Below are 19,174 nucleotides of genomic sequence, written 5' to 3'. Positions count from 1 at the left end.
GAGCCCAACTGCTCCCACCCTCTTCTATCCTCTGAAGCGTGCTAGCCCCGTGTGAAGGAGGTCATTGGAGATTTGTGGTGGTGTGTTTCGAGCAGGGCGCGTGCATTGTAAACGCTGGAGTTCTGGGTTTTGAGTCTCACTTTAAATGGGCAATATACAGAATATGTGTTTACTGCTCAGTAGGTCGTGTTAAGTACTTCAGTCACTTTGGTCAAAACGGAAGCATAACCCCATCAGCATTATTTTCTAACCTCTGACCTTTCGCCTCAGGGACACACAGACGAGCTATGGGGGCTGGCGTCGCACCCCTTCAAGGATCTGTTCCTAACCTGTGCCCAGGACAGGCAGGTGTGCCTGTGGAACTCTGTGGACCACTCCCTGGAATGGACCAGGCTCCTGGATGTAAGAACCAGTATATCCCTTTCGGGAACTATTCTATTACAGCAGATTAAGAATCCACGCTCATCCACTACACAGACAAAAACTGAAATGTTGATCCAAGTTTTTTGTTGAGATGCAAACACATCTCAAGTTTGGAATCAGGCCTTACATTTCAAACATACATTTATTTTGTGTATCTCTCTCTCTCTCTCTCTCTCTCTCTCCCTTGCTCTTTCTTTCTCTCAGGAGCATGGCCACTGTGCGGACTTTCACCCCAGTGGTGCTGTTGTGGCCATCGGTACTCACTCAGGAAAGTAAGTTCAGCTGGACACCATCTCTAACTCTGAAGGACATTAGTGTCTTATCTGTACCACCTCTCCTCCTGTACGGGGGAAAGTCCATTCTTACGAATCCTCTTGTGTTGTTCTCCCCCCCTCCCCTGTGTGTCCCAGGTGGTACGCTCTGGATGCAGAGACCAGAGACCTGGTGGCCATTCACACAGACGGCAACGAGCAGCTGTCAGTCATGCGCTTCTCCGTAGGTGGGTGGAGCTGGTCTTGCAGCGCTGTTCATTCAACACACGCCTGCGGTGGATCATTTACCCACAATCCTCTTCTCACTCCCTCCTCAGATGGCACCCTGCTGGCAGTGGGATCACATGACAACTTCATTTACCTCCACACCGTGTCGGAGAAAGGCCGCAAGTACACCAGATGTGGGAAGTGCATTGTGAGTACAGCACCATTTGTGTGTGTGTGTGTGCCAATATGCATGTGGGAATATAATTTTCCTCAAAGAGACTCTGTCTTTGTCTACTGACTGTATATTTGACCTCCTCGGTGAATCTGTGATGACAGTGAAGAGAGCAGTTCAGCACCCAGCATGGAAGAGGCCTTTAGCTTAGAAATATAGCCATGGTAAAGGCATTTCATCAAAGTGAGTTATGCAGACTGCTGTGGTGTGTTGAATGATATGTGTGTGTGTGTGTGTGTGTGTGTGGGGGGGGGGGGGCTGGGGAGTGCTTGTCTCCCTGCAGCTGGAGAGATGGATATGATCAGTGCTTTCAGCGTGTATTAATCACAGGAAAAGCAACAGGAGAGAAACCGAGAGGGAGAGAGAGTATGAATTATTAATACATTTTGCATTGCCTTGGCACCGCCGGGTTGCTCCGAGAAAGAGCGAGACCGACACCGAGAGAAAGACGCGACCCCAGCAGGGTAGAGGTAGCGGTGTACAGAGAGTGATCAGTACGCTGTGCTGTGACCCCAGCAGGGTAGAGGTAGCGGTGTACAGAGAGTGATCAGTACGCTGTGCTGTGACCCCAGCAGGGTAGAGGTAGCCGTGTACAGAGAGTGATCAGTACGCTGTGCTGTGACCCCAGCAGGGTAGAGGTAGCGGTGTACAGAGAGTGATCAGTACGCTGTGCTGTGACCCCAGCAGGGTGGAGGTAGCGGTGTACAGAGAGTGATCAGTACGCTGTGCTGTGACCCCAGCAGGGTAGAGGTAGCGGTGTACAGAGAGGGATCAGTACGCTGTGCTGTGACCCCAGCAGGGTGGAGGTAGCGGTGTACAGAGAGTGATCAGTACGCTGTGCTGTGACCCCAGCAGGGTAGAGGTAGCGGTGTACAGAGAGTGAACAGTACGCTGTGCTGTGACCCCAGCAGGGTAGAGGTAGCGGTGTACAGAGAGTGATCAGTACGCTGTGCTGTGACCCCAGCAGGGTAGAGGTAGCGGTGTACAGAGAGTGATCAGTACGCTGTGCTGTGACCCCAGCAGGGTAGAGGTAGCGGTGTACAGAGAGTGATCAGTACGCTGTGCTGTGACCCCAGCAGGGTAGAGGTAGCGGTGTACAGAGAGGGATCAGTACGCTGTGCTGTGACCCCAGCAGGGTGGAGGTAGCGGTGTACAGAGAGTGATCAGTACGCTGTGCTGTGACCCCAGCAGGGTGGAGGTAGCGGTGTACAGAGAGTGATCAGTACGCTGTGCTGTGACCCCAGCAGGGTAGAGGTAGCGGTGTACAGAGAGTGATCAGTACGCTGTGCTGTGACCCCAGCAGGGTAGAGGTAGCGGTGTACAGAGAGTGATCAGTACGCTGTGCTGTGACCCCAGCAGGCCATCTCTACAGCGATCTGGAGACCCACAGGGCCAGTGTGAATCACTCCACTGTTAAACACACTGTTGTTTTACACCTCCTCTGGCCTCCGCTTGGCTGCTGCTCGGTCTGAGATTTCTTTGTTTCTCTTTCACTGTTGTCTCTCTCCCTCTCTCTTTCCCTGTATGTAGTGTCTCTCACTCGTGGCTCCCGCCTCTCTGACTCGCTTTCTCCCCCCGCTTCACTCTTCTCCTTCTCTTTCATGTCCCTCTCATTCATGTAGTTGCTTTTTCTCTCTCTCTCTCTCTCTCTCTCTCTCTCTCTCTCTCTCTCTCTCTCTCTCTCTCTCTCTCTCTCTCTCTCTCTCTCTCTCTCTCTCTCTCTCTCTCTCTCTCTCTCTCTTTCTCTCTCTTTCTCTCTCTCTTTCTCTTTCTCTCTCTCTCTCTCTCTCTCTCTCTCTCTCTCTCTCTCTCTCTCTCTCTCTCTCTCTCTCTCTCTCTCTCTCTCTCTCTCTCTCTCTCTCTCTCTCTCTCCCCCCCCCCCCATGCCTGTGGAGTTCTGGTCATCTGTGGGTTGGATGCCAATCGCCAGGACCACGGTGATCAGGTTGTGGTCACGGTCATTGCTTCTGGTGCTTGACCACTATGGTCTTGGTACCCCCAGGCAACTTACCGTACATAGCCTGGCAGCCACAGCAGAGCATGCGGGTTGGGTAGTTTAATAACAGAGCCGAGATCAGAAGCACAGCAGTTAGATTTTAGATTTTTGAAAAACAAGCTTGGGGTTGCATGAGAGAGTATTAAAGCCAGATTCTCAATTGGTACGGTTCAAAGGCTCAGAGCTCCAGAGGGAATAAAGACATTGTGGGAAGGTTGGTTTGAGGTTTTATTGGCGTTGGCAGAGGACTGGGCCCCTGTCTGTAACCACAGCTTCACAGCAAAGCAGAGAGACACGCTGATATACAGTATAAGTATATAACGAGGCAGTTAGTTGTATGGATTTCTAGGGACACATGCAAATATGTATACGAGTCCTCTTGTTCAGATAAGGAAGTGACTAGGATTGTGTGTATAATTAGGGAGATGCATAAAGACAGAAATACATCATTTTCTGTGTGTGTGTTTCGTTCAGTATGGGATTCAGATTTGTATGCGTTTGTGTGAGAAAGTGAGCTCAGCAGCTGTGGAGTGACTAGCCTTAACTTGGCAGGATGTCAGAGACGTGTGTGTGTGTGTGTGTGTGTGTGTGTGAGATATGATTGCATGGGTCTGTGTGTTGGATGGAAGCCTGCAGACCTGAAGGAAATCAAACCAAGTGCCAAGATAGGCAAACAGAGATTCCCTCCCTGACTCTGAGTGTGGGGGGAGGACAGACACACACAGTGTCTCCTCCAATGGGCTGTGGTGGAAGACTGGAGCTCGCTCCCAGGATAGTGCACTTAACCGCTGCGTGGGCTAGTTTTAATAAAGGCAACAATCTCCTCTGAAACGACTAGCCAAACGAAGCTAGCCCTTCGCTGTACATGCTGTGCCTGTCTCTAGCTCCATGAATGTAACCGTGACCTGTTTCACCTCTCCTCCTAAATCACCTACCCAGCCTTCTGACTCTGTGTGGTTTTAACAGGGACATTCCAGCTACATCACACATCTTGACTGGTCCCCCGACAACAAGTTCATCATGTCCAACTCCGGAGACTACGAGATCCTCTACTGTGCGTAAACACACCTTCGAATGAGTCTCATGCCGTTAGTAAGGCCGCAGCAGCAGCTCCATTGATGGAGAATGGGGCTAAATTACTGATCCACGTAGGGATGTTTAGCAATCAGACAAATTGTATTTTTTTCACAAGCTTTTTCTTTAACAAACTACTGCTGTGGTGAAGTATTCCCCTTAACCTAGGCCCCGGTTCTATCCTCTTTGCAGGGGACATTCCAAACGGCTGCAAGTACATCCGTAACCGTTCCGAGTGTAAGGACATCGACTGGACCACCTATACCTGTGTGCTGGGCTACCATGTCTTCGGTCAGTATCGACTTGGGCAATAGGGGTATGGCGGGAATGCTTTGGCTCTGTTCGTGGCTGTGCTATGCCGGATCTGTGTAGAGTGTGTGTTTTTATGCTCACTGCTGTGGGTGTATAAAGCCTCTGTGGGTGTGAGACCTGCTACTGAACAGAAAGTGCGGTTTGGGACTCGTTCCCGCGCACTCTTGACTTTCTGCCTTTCCCTGTTTCCTTTTTCTTCCTCCTCCCTCATTCATCCTGTCTTCCTCTGCTCATCTTTCTCAATCTGTTTTTTTTTATTTATTTTTTTTAAATCCGTATTACGCAAGTTTGTAACGGCGCCTAAACAGCCAACGCATGTCCTTCCCATTTGAACTCTGCTACCCGAATTGACCCTGCTCTGTTTCCCTACTGGTTTTGTCCCGCTGCAGTACGGCGTGTCGTGGTATCTTTCTCCGTCTCCATCTTTATTGGTCTCCTTCCCTCCCTCTTTCTTTGTTCTCCCTCTGTCCATATCTTTCTATCGCTCCCCGTCCCTTTCTTCTCTCACTGTCTCGGCAGGGGGGGGACAGGCCCAGGAAAAAATAGAGCCCCCGAGACTACACATATTTTAGTTCTAGATCACTAGGACTAGATTACTCTCTCGACTTTCAGATTCCTCAGTTCTCAGCCAGTAGATTGTCCCTCGCTTAGGCTGGAGCTGATCAGACCCAGGAGAGTAGAGATTGCATATGTGTGTGAAGTGATCACGCTTCATTTCTATGTGCCTGTATCTCCCTGTGAGAGAGAGAGAGAAGGTAAGATAGGGAGTGTGTACTGTGAACGTTAGTGTGGATGAAGGCCCCTATGGTGTTGGGTCTGCCCCCTGGTGGTATGCTTTTTAACACGGCTTCACGTACTCCAACATGTGGATAGGACACTAAGTCCAATCAAATTGGTTGTGGACACTTATTCTGCAGACGATATCGCGGGTGTTGTGAAGGGTTTCTTTTCTTCCGACAGTGTGATAATAAAAGTTACACCTAACGATACAAAACAATACACGCTAATCCCCCCAAAATGTAAGAAAGGAAATAAGAAATATAGTGATATCAGAATGAGCCATGTCAAAGTCCTGAAGTATAAATGTATATGAGGGTGTGTGTATAGACAGTGGGGACAGTACATGAATAGAACAGCAGTAGTTATATAGGATAACGCTTGACCAGAATACAGTATCTACATATAAAGTGGGTAGAACAGTGTGTAAACACTATCAAAGTGACCCGCGTTCAATGACTATGTACATATGGCAACAGTCTCTAAGGTGCAGGGTAGAGTACCGGTTGATAGCTGGCTAGTAACAGAGGCTAAAGTTCAGGGCAGGTTCCACTGCTATGATAGCGGGGCAAAACAACCAGTGTGTGTGTGTGTGTGTGTGTGTGTGTGTGTGTGTGTCTTCCAGGAGTGTGGCCTGAGGGTTCCGATGGTACAGACATCAACGCTCTGATCAGGTCCCACAACAGGAAGGTGATCGCTCTGGCTGATGACTTCTGCAAAGTGCACCTCTTCCAGTACCCCTGCGCCAGACCCAAGGTAAGCCTGGCCCCTAAGCACTCTAGTCCCCGTACTGCTCAACAGTACTGTCCCGGTATACATCTGTGGAGGCTGCTGAGGGGAGGACGGCTCATAATAATGGCTGGAACAGAGCGAACGGCATCAAATCATGGAAACCGTGTGTTGGATGTCATTTATTCCATTCCACTCCGGCCATTACGACAAGCCCCTCCTCCAAAATTAAGGTATAGCCTACTGTCTATTGGCTTCAAATCCTAATATAATGTCTCTTTCCTCCACAGGCACCTAGCCACAAATACAGCGCCCACAGCAGTCACGTGACCAATGTGACCTTCATGCACAACGACAGTCACCTGGTGTCCACGGGCGGGAAGGATACCAGTGTCATGCAGTGGCGTCTGGTGGAGAAGACCCCCTCATTGGTCCCCAGTGACTCCTCCCTCTCTCTAGGGGAGGGGCTCCTACATAACTCCATCCTCCGTGCTGCCATCCCAGCGGTGCCTCTGACGCCCACCCCCACCGAGCCGGCTGCGCCGCCAACCACAACCCCTGCCCCGCCCACCGTCCTCGACTTGACCTCTGACCCCACAGCGGCGCACTGCGGGGGAGTGGCTCTTGTCACACCTCCCCCCACGCCAACCTCCCCCACGACCAACGGACGGCAGGAGAGCTCCCCGGAAACCCCTCCCCCCGCCGAGCTAACCCCGCCCCCCTCTGACAGCACGCTGAGCCTCAAGGACAGCCTGGAACCCAGCGACGACACGGCCACGCCTAGCGACGAGGGCCGCCCTTTCACCCCACCCTCGTGAAGAGCCTCAGTTGTGATGCAGCCCAGCGCTCCTCTCTCCTGCTCAGCACCTCCCCCTGGAGGTGCCTCGATGTCGCTGCGTCTCTCGGGCGGATTCCATCTCTGTTCAGGTCTCTTTTTGTTTTCAGTTTTAGTTTTGTCTTCGTGCTCTTCTTTTTGTTTCTTTTTGATGTCTGCGTTATTTGATGAAGAGTGGCGGATGTACGTGAGACAAGGCAGTGATGTTAGTGGCTTATGTTGTTTTAAAGATGATCACCTGACGTTGTGAGAGCGTGAGGAGAGACTGTTGTGGTTGTTCGGGTTCATACGGTTAAGTATGTGTCTGCTAGTGCTCACTCCTCAGTCCAGCCCTTATTCAATATTGATCACGTGTCTAAGCTATGTTGCCATAGAAACGTATATACTCATCTAATCCTTACTCGATAATGCAACAACCTGCAATAACACACCATAGCATAATTTGCGACCACACACAACCAGTAACACACCATCACATACAGCTGATGAAAACATACTCCATCACTCCGGGCTTTCAAACAGGTGTGTGTGTGTGTGTGTGGGGGGGGGGGTTAAGGTTAGAATTAGTGTCAGGGTTAGAATCAGGTTTAGGGTTAGCAGCTAGGGTTAGGTTTAGGGTTAAGGTAAGGGTACAGGTACAGGTTAAGGAAAATTGGATTTTGAATGGGACTTAATTGTATGTCCCCACAAGGTTATCTGCGCAAGACTTGCGTGTGTGCGTGTGTGTGTGTGTGTGGGGGGGCTGACATGCATGCAGACTGCCTTTCCATGGCAATAAGCTGTTCTCTCTACCAGAGTCCCTGCAGGGAACTCATCCATCCAGCCTCGTTGTAACGGCCAGAAAGGTTAATAATGAGCCATAGGATATCCTGTGGCCATGGACACAATGACTGCACTGAACCACCAGCGACCAGTACCCAGCAGACTCTGACCTGCTCGCCCTACAATAACATGCTACCATTTTCTCTGTCTATTTCTATTTCCCTTTTGGATGTATACCTTTTAAAATTTTATTCTGGGGACTGTTCCTTCTCTGCTGGAATGGACTGAGATGTTTTTAAGAAGAAAAAAAAAGAATATAAACAAAAATAAAAAAAGAGTCTTAAGTGTCTGCGAGCCGCCGTTTTATACATTGTGTCCTTCTGGCTCATCCCACCTTTCTGCAGAAATCAGGACTGGATCACTCTCACAGGAATACACAGCCAGCAGAGGGAGGCAGAGAGCTCCCTCTGTCTTCTACACAGCCCCCCCTTTCTGCAGAAATCAGGACTAGATCACTCTCACAGGAATACACAGCCAGCAGAGGGAGGCAGAGAGACCTCTCTGTCTTCTACACAGCTCCCTCTGTCTTCTACACAGCCCCTGTCTTCTACACAGCCCCCTCTGTCTTCTACACAGCTCCCGTCTGTCTTCTACACAGCCCCCTCTGTCTTCTACACAGCCCCCCCTTTCTGCAGAAATCAGGACTAGAGCACTCTCACAGGAATACACAGCCAGCAGAGGGAGGCAGAGAGACCTCTCTGTCTTCTACACAGCCCCCTCTGTCTTCTACACAGCCCCCTCTGTCTTCTACACAGCTCCCTCTGTCTTCTACACAGCGCCCTCTGTCTTCTACACAGCGCCCTCTGTCTTCTACACAGCCCCCTCTGTCTTCTACACAGCCCCCTCTGTCTTCTACACAGCCCCCTCTGTCTTCTAAACAGCTCCCTCTGTCTTCTACACAGCCCCCTCTGTCTTCTACACAGCCCCCTCTGTCTCCTGCACAGCCCCCTCTGTCTCCTACACAGCCCCCTCTGTCTTCTACACAGCCCCCTCTGTCTCCCTTCAGTGGGAATGTGCTGGTACATTTAGAGAGAGAGCGAGACTCTCTTCTGTTTACCGGCTGGAAGTAGAGGATAGAGAATTGAGAAATTGCCTTTTAATTGTCCATCCGTGACTAGGGAGAGAATGTGGAGGCTTTCTATAGCAAGGAAGGTTGAAGGACGATAGAAGGGATGTGCATACTCATGACTAAGGCATATGTGGCAATGCACAGTAAAGACTTTGATAGTAAGTATAGTCATTTTCCAGGTTTGTCATTATCAGAAGGACGAGAGAGGACTGTGTAAAAAGGTATGTGGTGTAGAAAGGTGTAGTTGTAGTGAACACGGGACTGTGGAGGTAAAGTGCCTGTCGGTGATAGTGTCCTAAGGTCGGTAATGTGGCATTGAAAGGGTTGTAGTGGAGAGGTAGAGACATTATCAATCGTAGTGAAAGACTGCACGAGGGCATGGTTGTGTCGATGTTATACTGATGTTATTCTAGCGTTGGCCTCAAAAATGTAGCCTTCCAGCTGGCCCACAAAGAACCTCTTTTTATATTAGGAGTGTTTTCAGATTTATTTTGTTCTTGCAAATCAACTGGGTTTTTCCCTTCTTGGGAATGCTTTACTATAGGTAGACTTTCTCTGTAGTTTGTCCTGTAGTTGTAGTGAACATGGGATTTCCTTCCCAGAATGCTGAGTGGACGGAACGTGAACACAGTTTTTGAACCCCGTACAATGGCAGGCATCAATCTATAAACTAACTCGTACCTTACGATATCTGGAGTCTTTCTGGAACGCTAGATAGCAGTTTTCCCGGGTGTGGGGGGGGGGGCGGCATGTGGTCCTGCTAGATCTTCCCCTCCCATACTCAATCATTTTGTACTTTCAGCTGTGGCTACTTTATGTATATAATGGTATGCCTGTGTGTATATATCTGGTCTCTTCATCTTGAGATATAGATAGACCCTCTGAACCATTTTTTCATTGCTTTCTTTTACCACTAGGGGGCACACTCCTCCAGCTCATCCACGTACAATACAGTGTGAAATAATGTCTCTCTGCATAATGTGCTCTTCTTACCATGACAGGTTGTTATGGTGGGGGACAGTGGACCGGCTTTCTGTCACTTTGGTTTTTACAGCGTTTTCATGCCAATCGGAGGCCTACAGCCGTTATGTACTGAGTGTTGCTTTGACAAATGGCCATGTTGAGAGGGTTTCGGGGGTGGGGGTTTGGTAGGTTTTTCCTGTGTTGGTTAAAGGGAGGCGAAATGTTTTTTTTTAAGATAGGGCGGATTAGTACGGTGTGGAGGATTTGGACACCAGGGCATCCCGTGTACTGGGCCCTGACAAGGATCTAAGGATTTTTTGAGAGGTAGAGGGACATTATTTCTATTCAACCATATTTTTTAGGGGACGTTTTTCTGAAGGGCTTGTATAGAATCATGTTTTTATTAGTTAGATGGCTAGTATCCAAAACACACAAAGGAAAAAGGGAAGGGGAGAAGTGAGTTGAAAACACAAAGCTCCTTGACTGGTCTGAAACCTCAGCCTTGTGAATGAACGTCTAAGTGTCCTGGGGCGGGGATGGGGGAGGTCGGGAGATGGGTACGCTGGGGTTGTCTCACCAACACTCCTTGAACAAAACAGCTGTGACACCGTGGTTGGAATGGGGGAGGGCATAAAGGAGTATGAGGAGGGCGGGGCACAGACATGTTCAACCTTTTGTGATATTCAAAATAAACATGGTTATGACCATGCACGATGACGGGGATACTGATGAAATGTTGAAATGATTTGATGGTGATGAGATACTGTATGAATGACAACAACAACAAAAACATGTTTCACACGATCTGTCTCTAGAAAAATACTGAAGATTTAAAAAAAAAAAAAAAAAAATGCAAATAAACATTTTAAAACAGAGAGAAGCTTTTATGTTTGAGTATTTCCACTGATCTATGTGTTGATCTTGGTCTGAATGTTTTGTGGTATGAAAGGGTTCGCTTCAATACATAATTTCAGTTTACATTGAGTCACTGTTGTGTTTTCAGGAACATTGAGTTGTTGTCGGAGCATGACAAAGTCCACCTTTAATCCTTCCTCAAACATCTCTATGTCCCTGAAACAGGCTCAGGGACATAGATGTTTGAGGAAGGATTAAATGTGGACTTTGTCAAGCTCTGGCGACAACTCACTGATCCTGAAAACCAAACTGTGACGAGATTGTTTCGTGTCAATCAGAATCCTCTGATACCTGACCTGCTGAGTGTGTATGTGGGCATGCGTCCATGTGTATGTCTGTATAGTGGATGGTCTTCCCTAGTCAATTCTGGACCTTTCAGTCTCTAGTTGTGTCCGTTAAGTGGACAGTTCTCTGGCTGTGGTATTAGACTGTGGGTAAACGGAGGTCTCTGTGGTATTAGACTGTGGGTAAACGGAGGTCTCTGTGGTATTAGACTGTGGGTAAACAGAGGTCTCTGTGGTATTACACTGTGGGTAAACGGAGGTCTCTGTGGTATTAGACTGTGGGTAAACGGAGGTCTCTGTGGTATTAGACTGTGGGTAAACGGAGGTCTCTGTGGTATTAGACTGTGGGTAAACAGAGGTCTCTGTGGTATTAGACTGTGGGTAAACAGAGGTCTCTGGTATTAGACTGTGGGTAAACAGAGGTCTCTGTGGTATTAGACTGTGGGTAAACAGAGGTCTCTGTGGTATTAGACTGTGGGTAAACAGTGGACAGACGTCTCTGTGGTATTAGACTGTGGGTAAACAGTGGACAGAGGTCTCTGTGGTATTAGACATTGTGAGTAAACAGTGGACAGAGGTCTCCGGTTGTGGTATTAGACATTGTGAGTAAACAGTGGACAGAGGTCTCTGTGGTATTAGGCATTGTGAGTAAACAGTGGACAGACGTCTCTGTGGTATTAGACATTGTGAGTAAACAGTGGACAGAGGTCTCTGTGGTATTAGGCATTGTGAGTAAACAGTGGACAGAGGTCTCCGGTCGTGGTATTAGACATTGTGAGTAACCAGTGGACAGAGGTCTCTGTGGTATTAGACATTGTGAGTAAACAGTGGACAGAGGTCTCTGTGGTATTAGACATTGTGAGTAAACAGTGGACAGAGCTCTCTGTGGTATTAGACATTGTGAGTAAACAGTGGACAGAGGTCTCTGTGGTATTAGACATTGTGAGTAAACAGTGGACAGAGGTCTCTGTGGTATTAGACATTGTGAGTAAACAGTGGACAGAGGTCTCTGTGGTATTAGACATTGTGAGTAAACAGTGGACAGAGATCTCTGTGGTATTAGACATTGTGAGGAAACAGTGGACAGAGGTCTCTGTGGTATTAGACATTGTGAGTAAACAGTGGACAGAGCTCTCTGTGGTATTAGACATTGTGAGTAAACAGTGGACAGAGGTCTCTGTGGTATTAGACTGTAGGTAAACAGAGGTCTCTGTGGTATTAGACTGTAGGGAAACCGAGGAGTGGTGTCATTCTGATTCAGCAGATCTTGCTGACTGACTGCCACACAGATAAAAAAAGACCCACAGACTGCCAGGCACCACACAAACACACACAGGAGAAAATTCTGTCCGTCTGTACCGCAAAGGGAAAAATGCAAGTGTCCCTATGAGCAGCATGATTCAGCATCCCACATTTGAAAGAACAACTTGAGTAAAGTGACCCTGTAAGTCCCGCTTGAATAGTTCTCTATGCTTAACAAAACACTGATGAAATGTATACTGTAGCAGCATTTCAGACTGGAGATGGGTGGTTACAATTTCGTAGGACTTTATTTCATGTGACTTTACATCAAATTAAAGTTATTTTTGTCACGTTATTTATACAAACACATTCCATTCACCAAGTGCTAAACAGCAAATTGCTGTCGGCTGATATCACAGCTCTTCGTCCTCTGCCTTTCCTGGGCCGTGGAGTTAGTGTCCCCTGGAATCAGCTCTAGGCATTGCAGCGGTCCTCATAGCAGCACTTCCAGCCTGATCGAGAGCACAACTCCAGCCGAGCACAGCCCTTCTCCCCAGTCTCTGTAGAGGAGACACAAAACATTAGGAGATGTTGTAGGACTCTATCAGAAGATTTACTAGGACCAAGGATTTCACTCTCACAAACCGTTTTATTCAATAAGACTTATTGTTAGGCTACGGATTTGATCACTTTATGTTTTTGTATCCCAATTGAATAATTCATTATTGTGTCACTGAATTTGTTATGGTCAGAAGTCCATAATTGGATGTTGCCCTGTTGAAGGTCCAAACGTTGTGTTAACTGTTTGTTGTATTATGCAATCCAACGTAATCATGGGCATATCTGACAGTTAATGTCATCGATCAGCCAATTGATCCAAAGAACCAGCCTTGCCAAGAACAAGTCATATTGCTCAGTCCTGGGCTGTCTGAAAACGTGACTAGCTGTCAAATCCTTGCTTCCTCCGTCCTCGTTTCCGAATTGCTCGCCTCCCTTTCGAAAGGTTATTGGTGAAGGAAGTCCGAGGGGAGGGCCCATTTTCTCCTCTCCAATGAGCTGATGAGAGAGAGATGAACACAGCGCTTGTGTAGCAGGAGACAAGTGAAGGACTATTGCTGGTGATACTCACTCCTGGTGTAGCAGGCCTGCTGTGTTCTGCTTGAGCACTGTAGGAGCTGGTTCCTCAGCATCAGGAAGTCCTCGCCGTAACATTCAATGTTGTAGTCGGCTATGGCAAGGGAAGGAAGAGGGAAGAGGGTCAGGGTTACGTCATCAATGACCAAGGTATGTTTTGGGCTGGTTCACAGATCACTGGAGACAACAAACGTAACGGCATGATGATGTGGTCTGAGGAAGTACGTCAATCCCTTGCCAGCACGGTTATGAATGATGCAGAGCAGGAATTCAGTAATGTGAGTGTGCATGTGAGCTGCTGTGTGTGTGTGTCTGTGTGTCTTTACAGAAGAAAGGAGACCTAAGGGAGTGTAAAAGCTACCTCAGGATAATGTTGGACAACACCAGGAAGTGTTCAATCACATCTTCCTATACTATAGGATGGCGGTGGATGAAAAACTAAATATTAGGCCGGTTTGAGAAGTGCAGAGTTGGATAGGTTACTTTCTAAATGTTAGCCGTTAGTTACCAGTCCAAAATTGTAATCAGTAACGTCACTTTTAGATTGCCCAGACTCAGTAACGTAATCTGATTACATTAAGTTACTTTTAGATTACTTTCCCCTTAAGAGGCATTAGAAGAAAGACAATGTATGTTACCAATTGAACGACATCTATTGCAGAATAAATCCATGTTAAAGTTTACATAGCTGGCCATATGTTACATTTTACTTTATTGGTTGGTAATTTAGGCGTCTTCTAATCCATAACTTTCTACTACATATAATAATATGATTACATTATATATATTCACATTAAAAGCCAAAGTCTATCAGAATTCCAGTCATTCCACTAAATGTTATACCCTTTGATCTTCAAGAATAGGACTTAGAAATATGAAAGTATAGATTAGCCAAATTGTTTAACCTGAGCATACCCTCAAAACTAAGGATTTATTAGCCAGCCCTACTCTGTTTATGATTTTGTTGTCATGGAGGACTGATTGGGCTCATTGATTCGAGTTGAAAAATAAATGCTGCGCTCATGGAATGGCATACTTTGAGCACTACTGAAAAGTGCTATTTACATTTGAAAAGTGAATGTCATATGCTACATTTGCTAAAGGCCTATTGTTTACCTTTTTGTTGGTGACACTTTGATATCTTGACAATATGCAGCTGTTTAAAGGGCAAATCCACAGATAAAACGAAACGGCTTCCCGCCTCTGTTTTGGTAAAGAGTGATGGGCCTGGAGAAATGTAACCACTCTCGGATTAACAGACAGAGCTATAGATGCAGGGACTGACCATCCATGATATCACAATTATTATTTAAACCATGTTATGAGGCTATACAGTGTTTGTTTACATCACAATGTTTACAAACATTGGAGTTAAACAAGCTTATATTTTGGGTTCTCATGGAGCGTGACAGATGAACTAAGCTCATAAGACAAATTATATTCAAGAATCAATGGATATATATATATATATATATATCATTTATAAGTCCAAAAATGGATGTAGCAACTACAGATTGCTTTTTGAGCATGTGTCCATTTCGTCTATGGATTTTATTTTTTACCAGCCTGAATTAGAATGAGCAATAAAATACCTACTTTTTCCCCATAAACTGGGATCCGCACTACGCAGCTGTTGAAGAGCGCATTTTTCACTGGCTGTCCACTAGTTTCAAAAACAATGATTTATAGGCAGCTTAAACGTTTTGAATTCAACTATTGTTGGGTTCAAATACACGTTTAAATTTGTGAACAGCCATCCACAACCACAATCTGTAAGGCGCAAATAGCTCAATTAGAGCAGCAGTGTGATTCACATCAATGCGCTAAGTAGATATCAATAATAACTGATATCCGTATCGCCGTAGACTACACCACTGCTCTTATCCTTACCAAGCGTTTATTCAAGTTGGATCATCTTTGGATACCGACAGCAGTCGCACTATTGGAAGACATAGCTTGGATCCATCAAGCACATTTGGTGTGTCATCGTAGTGGTCTCTGATTTGTGGTCTCGGAGTCGCTCAGGTGGAACAAATTTAAATGTGCGCCTTTTTTTCAATGCTGATTTGAATGTCCTTGAGAAAACAGAAGTGTCCGATTTTTTTTCCGCAAACATTCTTTGTGAATGTAAAAGTAATTATCTGGTTTTTCAAAAGTATCTGTAATCTAATTACAATATTTTTGCTGGTAATGTAAGGGATTACAGGTACCGTTTTTTTTGTAATCCCTTACATGTAACAGATTACTACCCAACACAGGAGAAGTGGTAGATCTTTCAGAGACCAAATTGCCAACCTCAGGATTATCATATAACAATCCATAAATTGGAACATTGAGAAAGCTTTCAAGCCTTCAAGAACACCTTCCATGCAAAGATTTTTACTGAAGAATTTGTCCGTTTTTTATGATTGTGTTTCGCTTTTTATCTATTGCTGTGAATAATAACATACTGTATTTTAATGTGTATATGGATGTGTAGATGTGTAGTTTGTCTGTATTGTATTTTGATGTACTAAACAGGGCTCATCTGGAAAAGAGAACATTGGTCTTAGCATTACTTATACTGTCAGAAAGATAAAAATACCACCTTTCTGGTAAAAAAAAATAGTTATAAATTGCTGAGGTGTAGTCTCTTTTGAGGACACAATCTCAAGTACACTATACAAATATGAAATAATGAAAAATCATGTATTTTTTAATTTTCAATAAAAGTGTGTGAATAGGGATTGAAATGCTTTCTAAATATAGTATTAATTATAATGACTTACTATAGGACTGCACCTTTCTTATGACTGTAAAATAAATATGATCATACTTGGTGACAGTACAAAATTGGGACCATTTCATATAACTGACGGCAGAGTGAGTTCTGCCCAACGAACTCTGTGCGACGCAGAGACGCCGTTCGAATGCCTGCTGACTCGTTGCAACTTCAGCTTTAAGCACAAAGTGATCGTCCCTCTGTGACCATGAGAAAGTGGTCTTTTTTTCAATTCGACAAAATGACTTGATATCTTTTTCATGTTGAGAGCTCTAAATCCGTCTGGTTGAGACTGGAGCTGCGATGTTCCCAGCCAGAGAAGCTCGATCCTTTGTCTGGATCGGCCAGAAAATGTGATATGTCGCGCCTTATGCAAAATGAGGTGTCAAATTTCACATACTGCATCTCAGCTGAGAGCTGAGAGCGGCATGTGAAGTGGGACAACCAAAGATTTCACGAAGTGCACAGCAATGGATGCTGCGCCGTTCACAGAGCGCAACAATTGGTGTCGGAACCGGTCCAGAACCGCTCAAACATTCACCAACCACGGCCTCCTAAGCTTACTTAGAATCCATTGGACAGAGGCCACCAGCAACATTTGACAGTGGGAGATCAAAAACAAGAACCTATTGAAGCACAAATGAAGAGGAGGAAGTGGTGCTTTTTAGGCAACACTCTAAGAAGAAACGTGCATCGCGTGGATCAACAGACAGACACTTACCTTTAGCCCACAAGTTAAACGCAAGAGAGAAAGGCCCAAGACCACCTTTATCTGCATCCTCACAGAGCAAGGAATTAAGATAGAGCGACTGTGAGATAGAAGGGGTTGGAAGCAGTTTGTCTGTGAGATAGAAAGGGGTTGGAAGCAGTTTGTCTGTGAGATAGAAGGGGGTTGGAAGCAGTTTGTCTGTGAGATAGAAAGGGGTTGGAAGCAGTTTGTCTGTGAGATAGAAAGGGGTTGGAAGCAGTTTGTCTGTGAGATAGAAAGGGGTTGGAAGCAGTTTGTCTGTGAGATAGAAGGGGTTGGAAGCAGTTTGTCTGTGAGATAGAAAGGGGTTGGAAGCAGTTTGTCTGTGAGCTAGAAAGGGGTTGGAAGCAGTTTGTCTGTGAGATAGAAAGGGGTTGGAAGCAGTTCGTTAAGGACCTATGTTCGGCAAGGAACTCAACGCACCAATTGAAGTAAGTAAGTGTGACGTACCTGTGCAGAGAGGGAGCAGCAGAAGCAGGACCAGGTAGGCTCTCATTGTTGGTCTCAGTCGAAGACTTCTCTTAGCAGCGGATACGTCTGAGGTTCAAAGTGTTGGAGGGGCAGAGAGCCCCTCTGCTTTTATACTGTGTCGTGTGCTCAGACAGGAACACAGACACCCACACAATGACAGGCACGGCATACACTCAGTGTTGACAAGGGTGGATTTCAGGGTTAAAGAATGGTGTCGAAAATGGCTTCCATATAAGGAAATGGTGTCTTATGTCATCCCATGACTGTCGCATTATCAGTGGGAGTCTTGGAGCACTCCAATAACACTTCACCTCTGTTGGCTGACAAAGCTCACTGTTGACAGGAAACACTTTATTAATAATGTTCATGAATAAACAATACCCCCATTCATAACACACAAATAAATGCTATTCATAATCACACAAGTGTTTAAATGTATTTATACACATTTATGAGCATGATAATTCAGAAGCTTTTAGAACCAGTCATACAGAATGTGAACACTAATGTTGAGTAAATTATCACCTCTTCTGTTTAGTTTCTGTTGCCATTGAGAAACACAGCAAGAAAATATGACAAATGATGTGTGAGGGATCAGTCGGATCAAGTGGTCCGACTGCGCTCTCTCCTGGAGGTGGGCCACAGTACAGCCACTACTGATGAGCTCACCGTAGGCCAATTGACTGGTTGTTTGTGCTCTCTTAAGGACCTGACTGAAGGGGCAGAGGGGGGAAGAGTTGAAAGAGGAACTCCCAATACAGTTTCCTTCTTTTTGTTGAAGTCACATCTCTGCGTCTCATTTCGTGCTGTCCCGCCTAGGATTTCGTCAGTGAATAGGTACGGCCTTTCACAGATGTTATATAGGATATTATATTCCGTTATCATATACCCCAAAAATATACATCCATATATAAAATATACATCCATTGTGTTAATAATAGATAGTGAGACATATGGATGCTTTAGCAATGTCTCCTCTAAAAAATATATATTGTAATCTGCAAAACTTTATCACCAACATCATGAACCAATGAGACTTTGGCAGGGCATATCTTTAGCGGCTCAGCATTGCGGCCGCTGTCACTCACACAGGGACAGAGGTAGGGCAACAATGGCTCTTTAAACTTGTCCCTGAATGTATAGATGAGTGACATGTCAGTGGGGTCATAGAAAGTCACCTCTCCCATATCATAGTCCAGACACACTCTGACCCTCCTGGGCCTCCTCTTCAGAGTGAGACGGGTCCAGGGCATGGTGCAAGCGCTGTACTGGCCGCCGTCCCTCAGAGGACAGGGCCCAGAACCCGTGGGCAGGGTTCACACTCAGGACCCCTTTCTCTCTCAGGACCCCCAGGTCCCATCTGGTCTTACCCGCCACATCCACCTCTTGTGGTGGATATTATAAAATAAGGATTTGGACATTTCTTCATGGTTTCTGTTCTTGGACAGAACACAGGTGCAGCTGGTTTGCTGCACAGGATGATACTCCCAAGAACAGGATTATAATAGAACAGTTTCACAAGGTTAGTCACATCCTCAGTTATGGGGACACATACAATTAAAAAGTCCCATTACAATCCTCCCTGTAGTTAATTCCTTAACAATACTTTTTTTTAAAAATGTAAATGTAGCAATTATTCTATGTAAATCTCCTCCGTTGTGAAACTGAGTTTAATACCTTCAACCTTTCACACATCATGTTCAGTTCTAACTTGCCCGTTTCTGCTAAGGATTAGGTCAAACAAAGACAGCAAAGTGCATCCTTTCTCAGCAAGTAATTGCTCTCAGAGTGTGTTTGCTTAGGAGAGAACACCTGGCCACCACAGAGTCTGGATGTTCAGCCAATATTCCACTCCCACTGAGACAACCTTGTGAGAGCAAACCTCTGTCTACAACAAGTGCATTTCTA

At 46.0% G+C, this 19,174-nt stretch overlaps 2 protein-coding genes across 9 annotated transcripts in view; one reads left to right on the top strand and one right to left on the bottom strand.

Moving 5' to 3' along the window:
- LOC110527186 (echinoderm microtubule-associated protein-like 4) overlaps positions 1-10,586 on the top strand; it is a 116,705-nt gene extending 106,119 nt beyond the window's left edge. For all 8 annotated transcript variants that reach the window (XM_090237692.1, XM_090237682.1, XM_036983010.2 and 5 more), the window contains 8 exons: positions 271-402; positions 628-695; positions 834-922; positions 1,013-1,110; positions 4,097-4,184; positions 4,397-4,495; positions 5,919-6,049; positions 6,313-10,586. In XM_090237692.1, the coding sequence (XP_090093818.1) occupies positions 271-402; positions 628-695; positions 834-922; positions 1,013-1,110; positions 4,097-4,184; positions 4,397-4,495; positions 5,919-6,049; positions 6,313-6,840 (1,233 nt within the window). In that variant the 3' untranslated portion in view covers positions 6,841-10,586. The remainder of the gene's footprint in view (positions 1-270; positions 403-627; positions 696-833; positions 923-1,012; positions 1,111-4,096; positions 4,185-4,396; positions 4,496-5,918; positions 6,050-6,312) is intronic.
- Positions 10,587-12,441: 1,855 nt separating this feature from the next.
- On the bottom strand, positions 12,442-17,329 carry wu:fj16a03 (toxin-1; the record flags this gene model as incomplete). Its single annotated transcript, NM_001124310.1, is given in 3 exon segments — positions 12,442-12,712; positions 13,282-13,380; positions 17,246-17,329. Coding segments are annotated over 3 exon segments (231 nt in total). The 3' UTR covers positions 12,442-12,626.
- Positions 17,330-19,174: the final 1,845 nt, after the last annotated feature.

The sequence above is a fragment of the Oncorhynchus mykiss genome, chromosome 1, assembly GCF_057628025.1.
Source record: "Oncorhynchus mykiss isolate SJ-2025 chromosome 1, ASM5762802v1, whole genome shotgun sequence".
In the NCBI taxonomy this organism is placed as follows: domain Eukaryota; kingdom Metazoa; phylum Chordata; class Actinopteri; order Salmoniformes; family Salmonidae; genus Oncorhynchus; species Oncorhynchus mykiss.
Note: the sequence above shows the minus strand (reverse complement) of the source record. Positions and strands in the feature narration are given on the sequence as shown.